This window comes from Manacus candei, unplaced genomic scaffold, assembly GCF_025592945.1.
Source record: "Manacus candei isolate 608988 ecotype Guabito, Panama unplaced genomic scaffold, ASM2559294v1 h1tg000038l, whole genome shotgun sequence".
In the NCBI taxonomy this organism is placed as follows: Eukaryota; Metazoa; Chordata; class Aves; order Passeriformes; family Pipridae; genus Manacus; species Manacus candei.
The window spans coordinates 272136-288444 of NW_026138086.1; the positions used below are offsets into that span (position 1 = coordinate 272136).

The 16309-nt window shown below is 49.1% G+C and overlaps 1 protein-coding gene across 1 annotated transcript in view; it reads left to right on the forward strand.

The window, feature by feature from the left end:
* CSMD2 (CUB and Sushi multiple domains 2) overlaps nt 1-16309 on the forward strand; it is a 245256-nt gene that overhangs the window by 119015 nt on the left and 109932 nt on the right. Inside the window, exons 12-14 of the mRNA XM_051794414.1 lie at nt 2005-2108; nt 5511-5623; nt 12720-12902. Coding sequence (XP_051650374.1) covers nt 2005-2108; nt 5511-5623; nt 12720-12902 — 400 coding nt within the window. The remainder of the gene's footprint in view (nt 1-2004; nt 2109-5510; nt 5624-12719; nt 12903-16309) is intronic.

Consider the following 16309-nt stretch of genomic DNA (forward strand, 5'->3'; position numbering starts at 1 on the left):
GTTTTTTGTGCTGGAGGGAGATGGGCCCCTCCAGGGGAGGATTCATCCCAAATTAAGAGAAATGCTGGAGCCTGGGGAGAAGGGGGAGATGAGTAACGTGCTTGTAAAGCATTTCAATGTAACTGCAAGAGGTGTTTCATGGAGGGAATTATTGGGTTTTTTTCCCCTCTGAATGTGACTGCACTTCAAATCACTTTGTGCCACAAAGCTTTAGGATCAGGTGTCACATTCCAGCCCGATTTTCTTGGCTTTGCTAATTGCTTCCTGTCACTTCAGCAGCTTAAAAACGGAGCTTTTTGTGTCACCCCCGTGTGTTTGTGTGTGCTGGGAGGGCTCTCGTTGGTTTAATGAATCATTAAATAATTTTCAGCTTTCGGAGCCAAAAAAAAAAAAAAAAGAAAAAAAAAAGAAAAAAAAAAGAAAATGGGGAAATGGATAAATAAATATTGTATTCAGCATCCAGTTCCTGTGCCACGAGGTTACAGTCTTGAGTGTGCTAGAATGTAATTAGTTGTTTAATTAGGGTCAGGCTCCTCAGAATGCAGCTCACTTGAGTGGGTGATTGAACTAACGATGTGTGCAGCGTTACAGCTTTGTATTAATTACATTATTCCATCATTACAGGCTTTAATACCGACCTGCACAGGTTAATATTTGGGTGCTGCCACTCCAGTTAATGGTTCCACAGTTGTCTGAAGGATCTCACACGAGAGCTCCTGTTTCACCATCCCAGGGCTTGGGGGAAAACTCTGATTTTTCAGGAGGTCGTGGCTCAAATCCCTCATTTCTGGGCTTTTGAGAAATATTGTGTTTATGTGTAGGAGGGGGTGGCACAGGACAGCGCAGCCTCAGCTGTAGAAACACCATTATTTTTGTGCTTTTGGTTTGAACTTTGGGACTCTTATGTGCTCAAGGGTTTGTAGGAGGTGCTGCTTTTTTAATAGGTAAGAAATGAGAGAGAGCAGGATTTTGGTTTCCCTGTGCCTTTGGTCCTGGCCCTAAGATGGGCCCTGAGATGCCCTGGGGTGGCATCAGGTGCCTGTGGGCCTTGGCACCAACGTGGCTCCTCCTGCTGAATTCCTTTTGATAATTCTGTCTTGTCTAAAATAGCCCAAGGGGGCCTGGACTCAGGTTTGGTGATTTAATCTGTTAAAAGCGAGGAAATGCAGTGTGTTTACAGGCACCTGCACAAAGGTCTGATGATCCAAGTGCTTTCCTGGCTCAGGTCACTGAAAGAGCTCCAGGAACCCAAAGCTCCATTGATTGTTCTGGAAAACACTTCTGGAAATGAAGTTCTCTTCCTTTTCTGTTTGTTCAGCCTGGATTAAGGACCTTTGTCCCCTAAATCATGTTGTATTTGAAAACAGGAGGTTTCCAAAGCAGCTGAAAGGTTTTGGGACCCAAACCTCTTGGTGTCCATGGGGTTTGTGCTCCGTGGGGGCTGGAAAAGTGGAGTGGGGGTGGAAATTTGGGTGGAACAGGAGGGAAAACACAGGACACAAAGAGCTGTGGACAGATGTGATGATGATGATTGTGTTTGCAGACAGCCTGAGACCATTTCCCAGTGGTAATTCATATAAATCCTCTCTTGGTCTGACCAGAAACCAGGAGAATTTTGGGAGGAACTCAAAGCAAAAGAAAGACTCTCCACTTGCACCTGCACAGACAGGATTTCAGGGCTGGCAAGGAAAGGGCAGAGGAACCTGGTGAAAGAGAAAAGGAGCCTGCTGGAGTCCCAGCACACACATTTTTATCAATAAAGTCATGTGGGAAATGGATGGATAAGGCAGAGAAATCCCAGGGGTGGTTTCGGGAGGAGCTCAGTCTGCCTGCAGGGAGGAGCTCCAGGGCTGGGAAGAGCCAGGACAGTCACCTTTGGGGATGTCCTGGAGATGTTCTGGATGCTCCTGGAAGCTGCAGAGCCCAGCAGATGGCCAGGCAGGGCAGGGGCTGGCTGTGGCTCCGGGGTGGGGGGTCCCTGTTAACCTGCTGCCTCTTTGCCAGGTCATCAAACTCACCTTCGAGGAGTTCGAGCTGGAGAGGGGATATGACACCCTGACAGTGGGGGATGGAGGCCAAGTGGGAGACCAGAAAACTGTGCTTTATGTGTAAGTAGCATTTCCTGAGGCCCCTGGGGGAGGGAAAGCCAGCCCTGGGCTTTGCCTGAGGGGTTGGGATGGGGGAGCCCCCCCTGCTCCCTGTCCCTGGGGAGGGGGAATTATGTGCTGCTTGTTGTTTTTGGGGGCTGTTCTGGTGTGTTCTTCCCTCTGCACCTCATTTCTCCTGAGCTGCCTTTGGGGAGCCCTCAGGGAGGGGCTGAGGGTGTCCAGGGAGCTGAGGGAAGAGGATAAAAGCTGGGATATGAGAGGATCTGCAGCTCAGGCAGGGTCCAAGGGCTGTTTTCTCTCTCTCTCTCTCTCTCTCTCTCTCTCTCCTGGGCTCTCCTTCTGTGCCATCCTGGTTACCTGTGCAAGGTGTAAATCCATTACCTCTGGGTGAGACACCCTAGGGTGCATTGGGGTAAATGATGCCCCCTCAAGTCTGGGATTTGTCCCCCTCAATTTGCATCCTTTGGGCTGCACATGTGATGTTCTGGGGGGGTTTCTTCAGCGTTGGAGACACAGAAATGGTCCTGCTTTCCTTCCAGGCCTCTCCAAAACTCCTCCAGCCAAGCTGTTGTGCTCTTGCCAACTGTTGGGAGGGTGTTATATTGTGGGGTTTTTTTTCATTCTTCCTCTTCTCTTGTTTTTCCCACACAGATCAGCCTCCCACCCCATCTCCACTCACATTCCTGTTTCCTTGTCTTGCCCAAACCTTTGTTTTCCCTGAGGTTCCTTTTCTTCCAAGTTTCTTCCCAGCCCATGAGCCTTTGGTCAGGAGCTCCAGGAATGGGCAGGCTGACTATTGCCCGAGTGTTTGTAACTGAAGTGTTCCAGAACATTTCACAGCTGGCTGGTCAAAATGTGCAAATCACTGCCAGGGGAGCAGTTTGTAAGAACCTGCTGAAATGATTCCTCCTTCCTCCCCTTTGGCCTTGCCTGAAGCCCAAGGAAGATTTTCCTGGGTTTGGTTGTCGTCATTCCATGTTTTTCTCACTCTGCATTAGCCCCCCAACCCCTGGCTAATGCAAATGTGGAATAGCTGGGACTGGGAAAGGTGCAATGTCTGGAATCTTTACCCAGTGCAGGAGAACTTTCAAGCAAATTCCTGATGCTGATCCTAACAGGGAAGTTTCTTTCTTTCTTTATTTATTTATCATCTGCAAGGATAAGTTGAAAGGTAATTAAATATGAGAGAGGTGTGAAGAGCACAGAAATATTCCAGCTGTAACTGGTGTGCACTTCTCCCACTGTCACCTGGATCCAGGTAGATCCACTGGGCACGAGCTGTGGGGTTTTTTGAGGAATCAAAACACAGAAACCTGATCCTGTCAGAGACAGGAGATCCAATTTTCTTGCTGCTCTTCCTTCTTCTTGGCTGTTGGGAGAGGAGCTCAGCTCCTGCTGCCTTTCAGATGAAGGGACCCTCTGGAATCAGCTTGCACAGCACAGCCACCATCCCAAAACGGAGCCAGGAAGGACCATTTGTCTCCAGCCTCTCCCTCACCCCTGTAAAATGCAGCTCAGGGAACAGAACAGATTGTTAGGCTGAGCTTTTCTGACTTGCAGAGAGGATTTTATTCCCTAAAGTAACAAGCACCCAAATCAATCACTGGGCTTGTTAAAGTGGAATAGCAAAGAATGAGGGAAGCTTTGAAGCCCCCTTTTTTTCCTGAAGGTTTTTCTCTTGCTGTGCTCCTCCTTCCTGCCTCTCTGCTGCTTCAGTACCTGGAGAATCAACAATAACACCCCTGCACTCTGCAGCAAACTCTTGGGGTGCAAAACAGGCATTAAAACAAGATCAGTTCCTCATTTCCCAGCGCCCTGGGATCAGTAAAATTCCTGGTGCAGGTGCAAAAGGTGGGGGCAGAGCTGGGAGGGCTCTGATGGGCTTGAGAGAGGTGGTTGTGATTCCAGGGAAAAGCCCCCTCTGGAGCAGGGGCTGGGGGCAGGTCTGACCCTGGTGGGGCTGGGGAGGGGCTCTGGGATGGGGAGGAGAGTTCTGTGCCTGGCCAGGCAGGTCCTGCTCACCTCAGATACCTGAACTGGAGAGAACCTTCCACTCCCAGGGAGCTGCTGGGAATGTCCTGGAAGCTGAGGAAGCAGCTCAACCCTTGGAGCAGCCACAGCATCCCAGGCTGGTTTGGGTGGGAAGGGATCTTAAAGCTCACCCAGTGCCAGCTTCTCTGGGCAACCTGTGCCAGGGCCTCCCCACCCTGGCCCACCCAGCCCCTGCACTACAGAATAAAAAAAAAACCCAAACCCTCCTCTCTCCCCTTGCAGGAGCTGCACTTTAATTTCTAAATTCATCCCAGATAATACCTGAGCAGAAATAGTGCAATAACAACATTAAACACTGCCACTGAGACAGGCAACACAACAATCCTGCTGCTGGAATAATGATCCTTCCCACACACTGCTCCCGTGTGTGCAGGGAAGGGAAGGGAGCTGGAGCCCTGGAAGGTGCTCCTGGGGGTGGGGGATAAAGCTCTAAAGCTCTGTTGAACCACAACGAGGGGATTAATCCCGGGGCTGAACGAGCCACATAAACAGGGATGGATTGGTGACATCTCCCTAAATCCCCTCAGCTCCCCTGGGAGGATCCTGGAGGGAAGGAAACCTCCTGATCCCTGGGATTAGCAGCACTTCTCCAGGGCTCACAGGGTGCTCAGCACATTCGAGGCTCCTGCCTTGGCTTCCAGGTGGTTTTTTTTGTTTGTTTGTTTGTTTTGATTGGTTTTGTTCGTTTGTTTTTTTAGGGCTTTTTTTGTTTGGTTTGGGTTTTGTTGTTGTTTTGGTTTCGGTTTTGTTTTATTATTTTTGTTGGGTTTTTTGTTTGTTTTTATTTTTATTATTATTATTTTGTTGTTGTTTCAGTTTTTTTGTTTTGTGGGGTTTTTTTGTCTTTTTTTTTTTTTTTCCTAGAACCTCTTAGAAACTTTTCTCTCAGGGTGGAAGCTTTGCAGAGAACGTGTGGGGAAGCCAATTTTTCCTAATGCTAGAAAACACTGTCAAGGCAGTTCAGGGGCTTCACTCACCGGTTTTTGGGTTCTGGGAATTTTATTTGTTTGCTCGTGGTTTCGCTTGGGCGAGAAAGAAAATGATTCCTTTTGTTGCTGGATAATATATTGCAATAATGGCACCAAATTGTAATTATTATGGTGGTGATGATGATAATCTGCAGGCCCTCAAGCTGTGGTAAAAGCCTCCCAGTGCAGGTAGAATGCAGAACAGACAAGGAAGCGTTTTCCAGACAGTCTGGAAAATGCAGCAGGTTTTTGGGCAGTGTCCTGGTTTGGGGTGATTCTTCATTGGTTTGGCTGTTTTGTGGTCCTACAGAGGCATCTCTGCCCTTTGTTCTGTTGGCTCTGGGAGGCAAACAGGCTGATTTGTGCTGCTTTCCCTTTGCAGCCTGACGGGCACCACCGTCCCCGACCTCATCGTCAGCACCCACCACCAGATGTGGCTCCTCTTCCAGACAGACAGTGTCAGCAACCTGCTGGGCTTCAAAGCAACCTATGAAGGTGAGCCAGCCCCTCTCTCAGAATCCCTCTGGGTTGAAAGGATCAGGGCTGGGATGAGTGCAGAAAAAGGAGGAAGAAGCTTCTCTATTTATATATTGAAACTCTGTAGATTTTTTTTTTCCCCCTTAAGAGCGAAGCTTTGCTGCTCTAAGAACAGCTTTGCTGGGTTCTTTTCCATCAGGGCTGGCTGGGTGGGGACTGTCTGGTTGCCATTTCATCTGCTTTGTTGGAAAGGAGCTGGTGAGGCTCAGCTGATGGTGACAGATTGTGTCTGGGGGAGGAAATGAGGAGATGGAGTAATCAGTGGTTCCAGTGGATCAGGGGTGTCAACTGCTTTACACTCGGGTAGTCTGGAGTGTTACAAATGAAAGGAAAGTTAATACAGGGATTTTTTCAAAGGAATGCATCAGGATGTGACTGCTGGGCTCTGGCATGAACTTGTGTGTTTGCTGTTTGTCACAGGTGTGAGAAAGTGGGATGGAAAAGTGTCTCTGTCAGCTCCGGGAACATTTCAGCCTGGCTCTTCCCAGGGCCCTCATTCATTTTTCCAAGGGTTTCTCTTGGATTTGCCGTGTTTCAGGGAATTGTCACCTTGTGTTTGGGGCCCAGGGTGGTGCTGGTGGATGTGAGGGAACAGAATTAGGGGCCTGAGGGACCTGAGCCACCAGAAAACTGAGCTGGCCCCAGTGCCAGCAAGTCCAGGGAGGCTGGGCAGGACCTCAGGGGGAATGAGGGTGATGCTGGAATATTTACAGGATGGCAGGGCCCAGGTCAGCAGGAAGAGTCCTGGAGGAACATAAACGAGGGAATTGAGAGAAGGAAAAGGCAAATCCTGATTGTCCAGGGAGCATCTCCACGGTGCCATTTCGGTGCCAGCAGCTGGGACTGCCCAGCCTGGTGGCTCCGGGCTCTCATCCTGCCCACCTTGGTGTGCAGCTGGTTTTTGGCAGCCTGGCAGAGCTGCTGCCCCCAGAGCTGCCCTTGGAGGGGGCACTGCAGCTCTGCTGGGAGTGATCCCTGCTCCCAGACCTGCCTGCTTTGCTGATCTCACCCCGAGGGCACTGTGACACATTCCCTGTGTCTCCTGATAAATCTGGTGTTGCAGAGCCCGTGATGGAGGGATTTCTCCCCCTGTTGTTCATCTTGGGTGAACTTTGGGGCCACAAGGAGCCCGAGTTTTCCCTCCTCTACCTTGTTTGATGTTGTTGGTACCTTGATCTATGGCCAGGCCGAGCTGCTCTCACTCCCTGTGACCTCCCCAGTCCATCACCAGTCGTGTCCTGGACTCCTGGGGAGCTCCCAGTGCCAAACTCTCACAGTTCTTGCAAGAGCTTCGAGTTCCAAAGGAAGAGGCACCTGAGGGAGAGGCAACTGCCAATTGCCAAATACATTGTGAAGCTATGTCCAACTTCTTAACAAGTTTCAAGATCAGTTTTATGGCCCCACTTCCCCCTGTTTGTGAGCAGAAAATTACAGCTGATGGAGCTGTGTAAAGTCAGGACCCAAAAATCTGCCTGGGAGAAGGGCAGGGATTGCTTGGAGGGTGTGTTTAAATAACCATCCATCCTCAAAGGTGGAAGTTTCAGTGTTCATTGGAAGGGGAATGTGATCCCAGAGCCTGTTGCTGTGCTGGAACACTCACACCCAGGAGGTTTATCCATGCACAGCTCCAAGGACCTGTTGGAAAAATGTGCTGAAGAGGGAAGAAAAAAAGAAAAAAAAGAAAATAGGGAAATGGATAAATAAATATTGTATTCAGCATCCAGTTCCTGTGCCATCAGGTTTTTACTGATGGGTTCTGAGGAAAGGAGGGAACCAGTCAGGTCCTTTTTCTTCACTGGTGAATAAGAGAAAGCCCATTTGCAGCAGGAAGAGTGTGGAGAACACCAGGGATGTGGATTGGGGTTTTCCAGATCTGCACATGAAGATGGGATGAGTTCAACAGAAATGTTAAAACTAAAAAAAAAAACACAACAGGAGAAACCCAAATTTTAATGCTGTGATATATTTTGTAGTTTATGGTTTTTAATATGAAGGAAGAATTTAAAATGAAAGCTGGAATTATAGACACACACACGCTAATGTAATTTGGGTTTCTGTTGGAATTGGGTTAGTTTGGGTAGAGCTGAGTAAAGTCTGTGCTCCTGAACCACCAGGGGATGATTAAACAATATTTATTGTGTGGAAATGCTGAGTAAGTGTTTGGCTCTGGCTTGCTCAGCTCCACGCTGGAGTTCAGCCCCTGGTGCTAAGAGGCTTAGGAGCTCTGCAGGGCTGGAGTTTGGAGATTTCCTCTCCTCAACTTCCTGGCTTTAATCAAATTGCTGCAGCCCCAACCTGCTCAGAGGAGCTGCTGCTTTGTGCAGCCCTTTTTTACATTCATTTTAGGCCTAAATACAGTCTTGTGTTGAGACTTTTTTTGGTTCAGCATCACCTGAGCCTCACTCTTGTGGCTGGGGGGGGTGAAGGATTTCTGTCTTTGCCATTAAACGTATTGACTCGTGTCCTAAAGCTGAAATAGTGCTGAGCCAACACCAGGGAGGCTTTTTAGCTGATGATGTTCTGCTCTGAGCTGCTCTCAGGGTCGGGGAACTTGGATTTCAGTCTGGTCTGAGCCTCCTGGCAGCGATTTGATGGGAGGCCAGGGGGCTCTGGGAGCCAGCTGGATTCAGCTGCTGCAGTTGCTCTGCAGTGCTGCTGGTAGATGTGGCAAAAAGATCCTTTTCAGTTTGTCCCCTCCTCATTGGGTTTCCTCTCTAGACCCCTTTTTTCCTCGTTCATACAGTGGTTTGGGTTGGAAGGGACGTTCAGGCTCCTCTCATTCCAAACCCCTTCCATGGGCAGGGACACCTTCCCCTCCAAGGTGGTTTCAGAGCTGGGTGGTCCTTCTGCTTGGAGCTGGATGGTCCCTTTTTTTGTCCCTGTTGTGGTTTGAGACCCCCAAAAAAATCCAATTTTCAAGCCCCCCACAATTTGTTTCAGCGAGAGAGTTTTCAGACAAAACACCTCTACCAGCACAGAGAAATTATATCCAAATTTATTACTGACCCAATAAATATTATAATACATTACAATGCTCCCTGACACCATTAACTCCAATGAGTTTAAACCAAGTTATTCCAATTTTCAAGCCCCCCCCCAATTTGTCTCAGTGTGAGAGGGTTTTCAGGCAAAACACCTCTACTAGCAGGGGGAAATTATATCCAAATTTATTACTGACCCAATAAATATTATAATACATTATAGTGCTCCCTGACACCATTAACTCCAATGAGTTTAAACCAAGTTATTCCAATTTTCAAGCCCCCCCCCAGTTTGTCTCAGCGTGAGAGGGTTTTCAGGCAAAACACCTCTACTAGCAGGGGGAAATTATATCCAAATTTATTACTGACCCAACAAATATGATAATACATTATAAACAACAATTCTAACTGTCTCTCCTATGGTAAAGCAATCTATTTCCATTAGATCAAATCCCTCCTTTCCCTTGGAATCCCAAAGAACGAGCCCATAAGAACACCCTGGGCCTGGTTCCTTCCAGTTCCTCCCTGGCACCATTAACTCCAATGAGTTTAAACTGAATTATTCCAAGTACAAAACTCCAAGTTTGAAGTGTTTTCTTGGCTCTGTTCTGGCTGGGGGTGACATTTGTGTGATTTCCTCAGGCCTGGCCCCCAAAGAGCTCCCAAATCCTTCATCCCGTGGCCGTTCCTTCCAGAAACTGGAAGAGTTTTGCTTCCTTGCAGCTCAAACTGCCTCCTTTTCCTCCACAGCTGAGTCAGGCAGGAGCAGAAAACTCCCACAGAACTCCAGGAAAAAGAGTGGCCTGGCTTTCAGGTGCCTGCAGGGTTTGTGGTGGAGGAGCAGGGAGGGTTTTGCTCTCCTCAGTCCCTGGTTCCCTCCTCTGCACAAGGGCCCCCAGTTACCCCACCCACCACCAGGAGACAAACAGCATAAAGAGCTGCTGCAGAATTCCTGCTGAAACATTTGCTGGGGAGAAAAAAAAAAAATGCTGTTTTGTCAAAATTTTGTCTGTATGAATAATATTTGATGGAGAAGTTTTGAAAGATTCATGTCGACTTGTTTCGTTTCAATAATGTCAAAACATTTGATTTGGATGTTCTTGTTTAGTTTTGACTTTTATTATTCTAATGTGGAAGTGATTTTTGCTTTAAACATTCATCAGGAGAAATGGTTCAACCTCATTGAAGTAACATGTTTTGATATTTCCAAATCACTCCCTTTTTTTTTTTTCTTTTTTTTTTTCTCTCTTTTTTTCTTTTCTTTTTTTGGGAACTTCTAAATATTTCACAGATTTTACCCTGCTAAATATTTCACAGATTTTACTACCTCTGAAAAAAAAAGAAATGCAGGAACCAGGGGGATTTTTTTTCAATCAGGTCAGAAAATGGGTTTAATTTGTGCCTGGGCATGAGATTACAATTTATAATATTGCTTGTCCAATCCCAAGTGTTTCCACCCCCTGGTCCACCTCCATCCCTCCCCCTTGGAATTGGGGCTGGGGGGCTTTTCTTCATCATCTTCATCTTCTTCAGAGCACAGAAGGGTGCAGGGTCACCCAGTTCTTGGCTGTCCTTTTGTGGTCCAGGCCAGGATTAGATGCCCTCAAATAGAAGAGGCCCTGCCTTGACAAGAGACTCTAAACATTTTCTCCTGGAATTCAGGGGGTGGATATGGGAGCATGGAATGGGGTAGGTAGGGGTTGAGGAGTGTGTAAACTGCTGTGCTAAAGGGGAAAGAAATAAGGGCTGCTGCTTCTAAAATCTACTTTTGCTACTTAGCTACTTATAAAGCTTATAAAAATCAGAAAAGAAAACCCAAAAAACTAGAAGAATCTTAAGGCATCAGCAGGAGCACCTTCCCCCAGCCCAGGTTGCCTCAAGACTCCAAGGTGTGGGAAGGGAAGGAATAACAAAAGTGGATTTTTGAGGCGTTTGACTCGCAGCAGTCTCAGTTTCCTGCATCTCTGTCAGACACAACGATGAATGTTTAAAATCACCTTATTCCCATTCGATCTCGTTACTGCTTCGTGAGTTTTAAAGCTGAATTTTCATTTCCTGGTAGGTGCCATTGCATTTTTTTTTTTTTTTTGGAGAGGAATTGTGGTGGTTTGAGACCTCCAAAAATCCAATTTCCCAGTCCAAGCCCCCCCTCCCACAACTCACCCCAGTGTGAGAGGGGTTTGTCCAGACACAACACAAGACTCAATATGGGGAGAAGGGAATTATATTACACTTATTACACAAATAAATATTATAATGCATTACATACACAATTCTAACTCTCCTGTGGTAAAGCAATATTTACATTGGATCAAATCTCTTTTCTCTCCCATAAAAGTTCAGAAGGGAAGAAGGAAAGATCCTTTCCACTTTCAGGGCAGCAGTGTCTCTCCTCTTCCATGCAGCAGCTGTAGCTGGAGTTGTTGTAGCTGGAATCTCTCTCCATCACAGGAATTTAAAGTTCAGTCCTGCTGGAACATCCCAGCTGGTTTATTTTTCATCCCCTCCCGTGCCAGTGCAAAAACCTTAAAAACACTGGGATTTTCAAAGTCTGCAGGAAGAGACATAAATCCTGACAAAGTGCTTTTCGCTGAGGAACCTACTTTCCACGAGAAGCTTTAATATTAATTTATGTTAAATTGTTTTTGGGGATGCTTCATTACCTGGCAGTGACTTTTCAGCTCAAGGTGCAGAGAGCAGGAGCCGACGTGCCTTGGTGGCTCATGCTCTAAAATACACCTGGATCCTGAGTTGCCTTGGAGTCAGAATAACAATGAGCTGCTTGTTGTTATTCAAAGCAAATTGGAATATCAGATGGAGCCGTGCAGATCTCAGATCCCCCCGTTCCCCTCCGCCAAGGGAAAAAATGTCATCAAAAGAGATTTCCAATTTGGCGCAAGGAATTGGAACCGGGGAGGGAGAGACAGCGAGGCTGATGGGAGATGATGGGGATAAAACCTGCAGGCAGGGGGAGATGAGTGGGAGGCAGATAAATAATGTGGGAACACTGAGGAGGCTGGGAAGGAATGAAGTGTTGGAGCTAATAGTGATCCAGGGCAGGGGGGCCCTTTGGAAATGGGATTGGACAGGGAAGGAGATAACGGGAAATTGTGTCTGGGGTTTCTTGGCTGGCACGAAGCCCACGGGATTAGCTGGGTCTGGGCAGGGAGGGGAGGAGAGGTGACAGTCCAGCAAACTGGGGTCAAGGTCTGTTGGCTTCAGTGTCCTGGAAGCAGAAGAAGAGCAGGGAATACTTGGGGTTGCTGTATTTTTCATTTAGCTGGGATCATCATCGAGCACAAGTGCTGTGAGGAGAGGCTGAGGGAGCTGGGGGGGCTCAGCCTGGAGAAGAGGAGGCTCAGGGGAGACCTCCTCACTCTCTGCAACTCCCTGACAGGAGGGGGGAGCCAGGGGGGGGTTGGTCTCTTTTCCCAGGCAACCATCAGCAAGACAAGAGGGCTGGGTCTTCAGCTGTGCCAGGGGAGGGTTAGGTTGGAGATTAGGAAGAATTTCTTTCCAGAGAGGGTGCTCAGCCATTGGAATGGGCTGCCCAGGGAGGGGGTGGATTCTCCATCCCTGGAGGTGTTTAAGGACAGACTGGATGTGGCATCAGTGCCATGGGCTGGGAACCACAGCGGGGTTGGATCAAGGGTTGGACTTGATGATCTCGGAGGTCCCTTCCAACCCAGCTGATTCTGGGATTCTATGATTCTGTGATCATGGAATCACAGCCTGGTTTGGGTTGGAAAGGACCTTAAAGCCCATCCCATCCCATCCCACCCCTGCCATGGGCTGGGACACCTTCCACTAGCCCAGGTTGCTCCAACCTGGCCTTGGGCACTTCCAGGGATGGGGCAGCCACAGCTTTTCTGGGCAACCTCCCCCCCAGGGAAGCATTTCTTCCCAACCCCCAACCTAAACCTCCCCTCCTTCTCCCCAGAGCCATCACTCCAAGGCTCAGGGAGCAGTCAGGAGGTGGTGCCAGGGCTCCATCTCCTCTGGAGAGCAGCTCCCTGCCCAGCAGGCTCTGCCCCAGCCCCTTCCCCAGCCCGACCCCGTGTTCTGTCTTGCAGAGATCGACCAGGGCAGCTGTGGCGATCCCGGCATCCCGGCCTACGGACGCAGAGAGGGCTCCACCTTCCGCCACGGGGACAGCCTGACCTTCGAGTGCCAGCCTGCCTTCGAGCTGAAGGGCCAGAGAACCATTACCTGCCAAAAGAGCAGCCAGTGGTCTGCTCAGAAACCTGTGTGTGTGTGTAAGTGAGGGAGGAGGCGGCTCCGGAGCATCGCCCGGGGGTGTGAGAGCTGCTGCTGGGGCCAGGGGTGCTCTGGGCTCCCTGCCGGGGGCACAGCTGGCACCAAGGGGCATCTTCACCCCGCTGAAGCCTTGGGGAGAGCTTGGCTGGGCTCTTTCCTGGGCAGAGGAGGGATGAGGAGCAAGGAGCAGTGGCTGGGGGGAGATCCAGGCTGTGCTGGGACCGTGTGCTCTCCCTGCCCTGCCTCGGGTCCCTTCCAGGTGCCTTCCCTTCTCCAGCTGGAGATTTGGGCTGTGCTGGGACCATGTGTTCCCCCTGCCCTGTCTCAGGTCCCTTCCTTTCTCCAGCTGGAGATTTGAGCTGTCCCAGAACCATGTATTCCCCCTGCTCTGCCTTGGGTCCCTTCCAGAGAGAAATCTGGGCTTTGGTGTCCGAGGCAGGACACACAGACACAACCAAAACCACAATTTAAACCCCAACTCTGGTTTTGCCATTGAGATTTCCTTCCTTGTCTGACTGCACCCAGGCTCCCACTGCTGGCCCTGGGGCTGGGATTTGTTGCCTGAGCAGAGCTGGGATGTTGTTCTCTCCACAGTGACTCAGGGGGTAACATTTTGGGATGTAAATGGGAGTTGCTGCACAGTCCCTGGTGGGTTTTAATGGTCCCACTGTCCTTTGAAGATGTGTTGGGCAATCTGCTTTATTGCCCTGACAGAACCTTCACACACTCACACAGTGTGGGGTTTGGACACTGCCAAAACTCACTGAAGTGTCTTTGTTTTCCCCAGCTGGTCACAAGCAAAGCCTTCCTTTTGTCTCATCTCTAATTAGGGGAATATGTTCCAATCTGTGCCTTTGAGCAGGTTCTGTGGTGCAGGGGAGGGAGAGTGAGCTGAGCAGAAAAAAAACAGGAGAGGAAAATGCAGCTGGGGGAAAGGGAGAGAGAGAGAAAGCAGAAATGTTGCTTTTTAGCAGTGTGAAAGGTAAATAAATCTGTTTACTGTGCAAGTAAATAGATGTGCTGGGATAGAGCCCAGGGAAAATGCTCCTTTGGAGCGTGGCAGGAGCAGAGATGACAGAGCTGGGGGAGCAAACCTGGCTCCTGAAGAGCTCAACTGAGGTCTTGGAGAGCTGTGGGAGAATGGGAGGTCGTGGAAAAAAGGGGAAAACTGGTTCCAAGGAAGTGCCTTTCTTTCCAAACACTAATTTAAACGTCTGCTTGGGCAAAGGAAGCAATTCCTGTGTGAGTTCTGCCTTTTCCAGGTGCTGCTTGGTTTGCTCTGTAAGCAAATCAGGCTGAAGATGCTGGAGAGGAAATTGGGAGTTTTTCCTGGTTGACTGTGAAGTGGGAAGGGTCAGACTGTTCCTGTGCTTAGATCAGGAGTCACTGGCTTTTCCTTTTCTTTTCCTGGACTTTCAGGTGACTTTGAACAGCTCATGGTTTGGTTGAGGCTCGTGCTGATAGTTTGTAGTGGGAATAAACCTGTAGTTTGTGCCCAAGATGAAACAACTGGGTTATGTTAGTACAGAAGGGAGACTCTCCAGTAAAATAGGATTATTTTTGTCAGGAGATACTGATCAGGGGCATCAAATCAACCCCCATGCAAAGCATGAATGTTTCAGTTCAAATGATTCCAGTGTGGTCTGTTCTCTGTGGCTCTCCAGCTCGGGATGTTTGTAAATCAGTGACCCCCAGAAGGTGCAGTGCTGGGTGGGGGGTGTCTGTGCTGAGCCTGGGGGTGACTCTGGGCAGTGCCTGGCTCTTTGCTCCTGGGTGGGATGTGGCTGATGGCTGGACACTCCAAACCTGGACACTCCAAACCTGGACACTCCAAACCATCTCACAGTGCTCAGATCAGCTTCGCAGTGGCCATTTTTGGCTCTAAAAATGAGATTTCCAGCACCAGAGGAGGGGGGGGGAGTGTCTCAGGCCAGGGTGGGTCTCACCCCCAGCACCCCCCAGCTGTTGTTTTCCTACAGAGCTCGTTCCCTTTTCTCTCTTGACACCACAATGTGCTGGGGGGGGGGATGTCACTGAAGGAAAACTGTGCTGACTCAGGGGAGGTTTGTGGGATGTGACATTCCAGCTGAAATCTGCACTGACCTGTGGCTGAGGAGATCATAAAGCTCATAAATGGGGCAGCAGCCCCATAAGTGCAGCTCTAGAGTGGCTCAACCCCTGTGGGGAGTGCTGGTGGGAGGATGGGCAGATGTGGCTGGGGGCAGGGGTGTTTTAGGGGGGCCATAATTCCAGGTACTGGGTGGGAATTGCTGGTTAAACATCCTATGTACAGTAGGCATGGGCTCATTATCTGATTTTATGGGAAGCAGGGCAGGGGAGGGCCCTGCTACAAAACATTTATGACCAGGATTTGTTCCAAAATTTGTGTTTCCTTGCCAAGGAGAGGGAGATGCTCTCACAGGGTTTCTGCAGCAGTTCAGTGAGGCTTAAAAGGTTCTTTGCTCTTCTTCCCCAGCAGTTTCCCTTCCTTTCTGCTCCTCCTGCTGCCTGTCCCTGGGGATCTGTGTCCTGCAGCTCCTGAGCTTTCAGTCCTGCCCCTTTCCCAGGGGGTTGACTCGTGCCAAGCAGTGCTGGCATTGTACATGATGGAGGGTTGTGGCATAAACTGTGACACTGAATGGCACTGGGAGCACCTCACTGGAGCCAGGCAAACTCTTGGCCCTGGTTTAGCTGTTGCTCTGGGGGGGTCATTCCAGAAAACACCTGATTTTCTGGTGCCTGTTTAGTTGATGCACCTCAGGCCTGTGAACTCCAAGGTTTCTGGACCCGTCGTGTTCCCCAGGGAAACAAACCCTGGGGAGACAAAACAACTTAAAACTCTGTGTTTTGTGAGCCCAAACAAGAGGGGTGGAGGTTCCTGCCCCAAGTTTGGTGTTGCTGGGGATGGGGATAAACTCGTGTTTGTGCCTGTGTGTGTTTGACTGGAGGGGCCTGAATTTGGGCTGGGCTGTTCCAGGGCACTTCTGGACTCCTCCAGGCTCTGCTCTTGCTCTTGCTCTGCTCTTGCTTTAGGATTTTCATTAGTTTCCAGTGGTTTTCCTTTGGTTGTGTTCCTGTGAACTCTGTGTATTTACTGCTTAGAGCAGTGCTCGTGCCTGATATTCCCCTGAACAGAACAGAAGGCATTTCCCAAAGCATTTCCAATTGGAATTATGTTAAATTGTGTGCTTTCTTCCCCTGGCCCTGGAGCAGATGTTGTGCTTTCTTCCCCTCTTGTTCACTTGAAATCCTCAGCCACAGCCCATTTCTCCTCACAGATCTGCTCATGTTGCTTTCCAGTCTTTTAATATCTGATTTGCCTTAACAGCAGTGTAAAATCTCTCTTCTCCTTAGTCATAACTACTCCTTTTTTTTTTTTTTATTAATCCCATACTGGCCTGTTAGA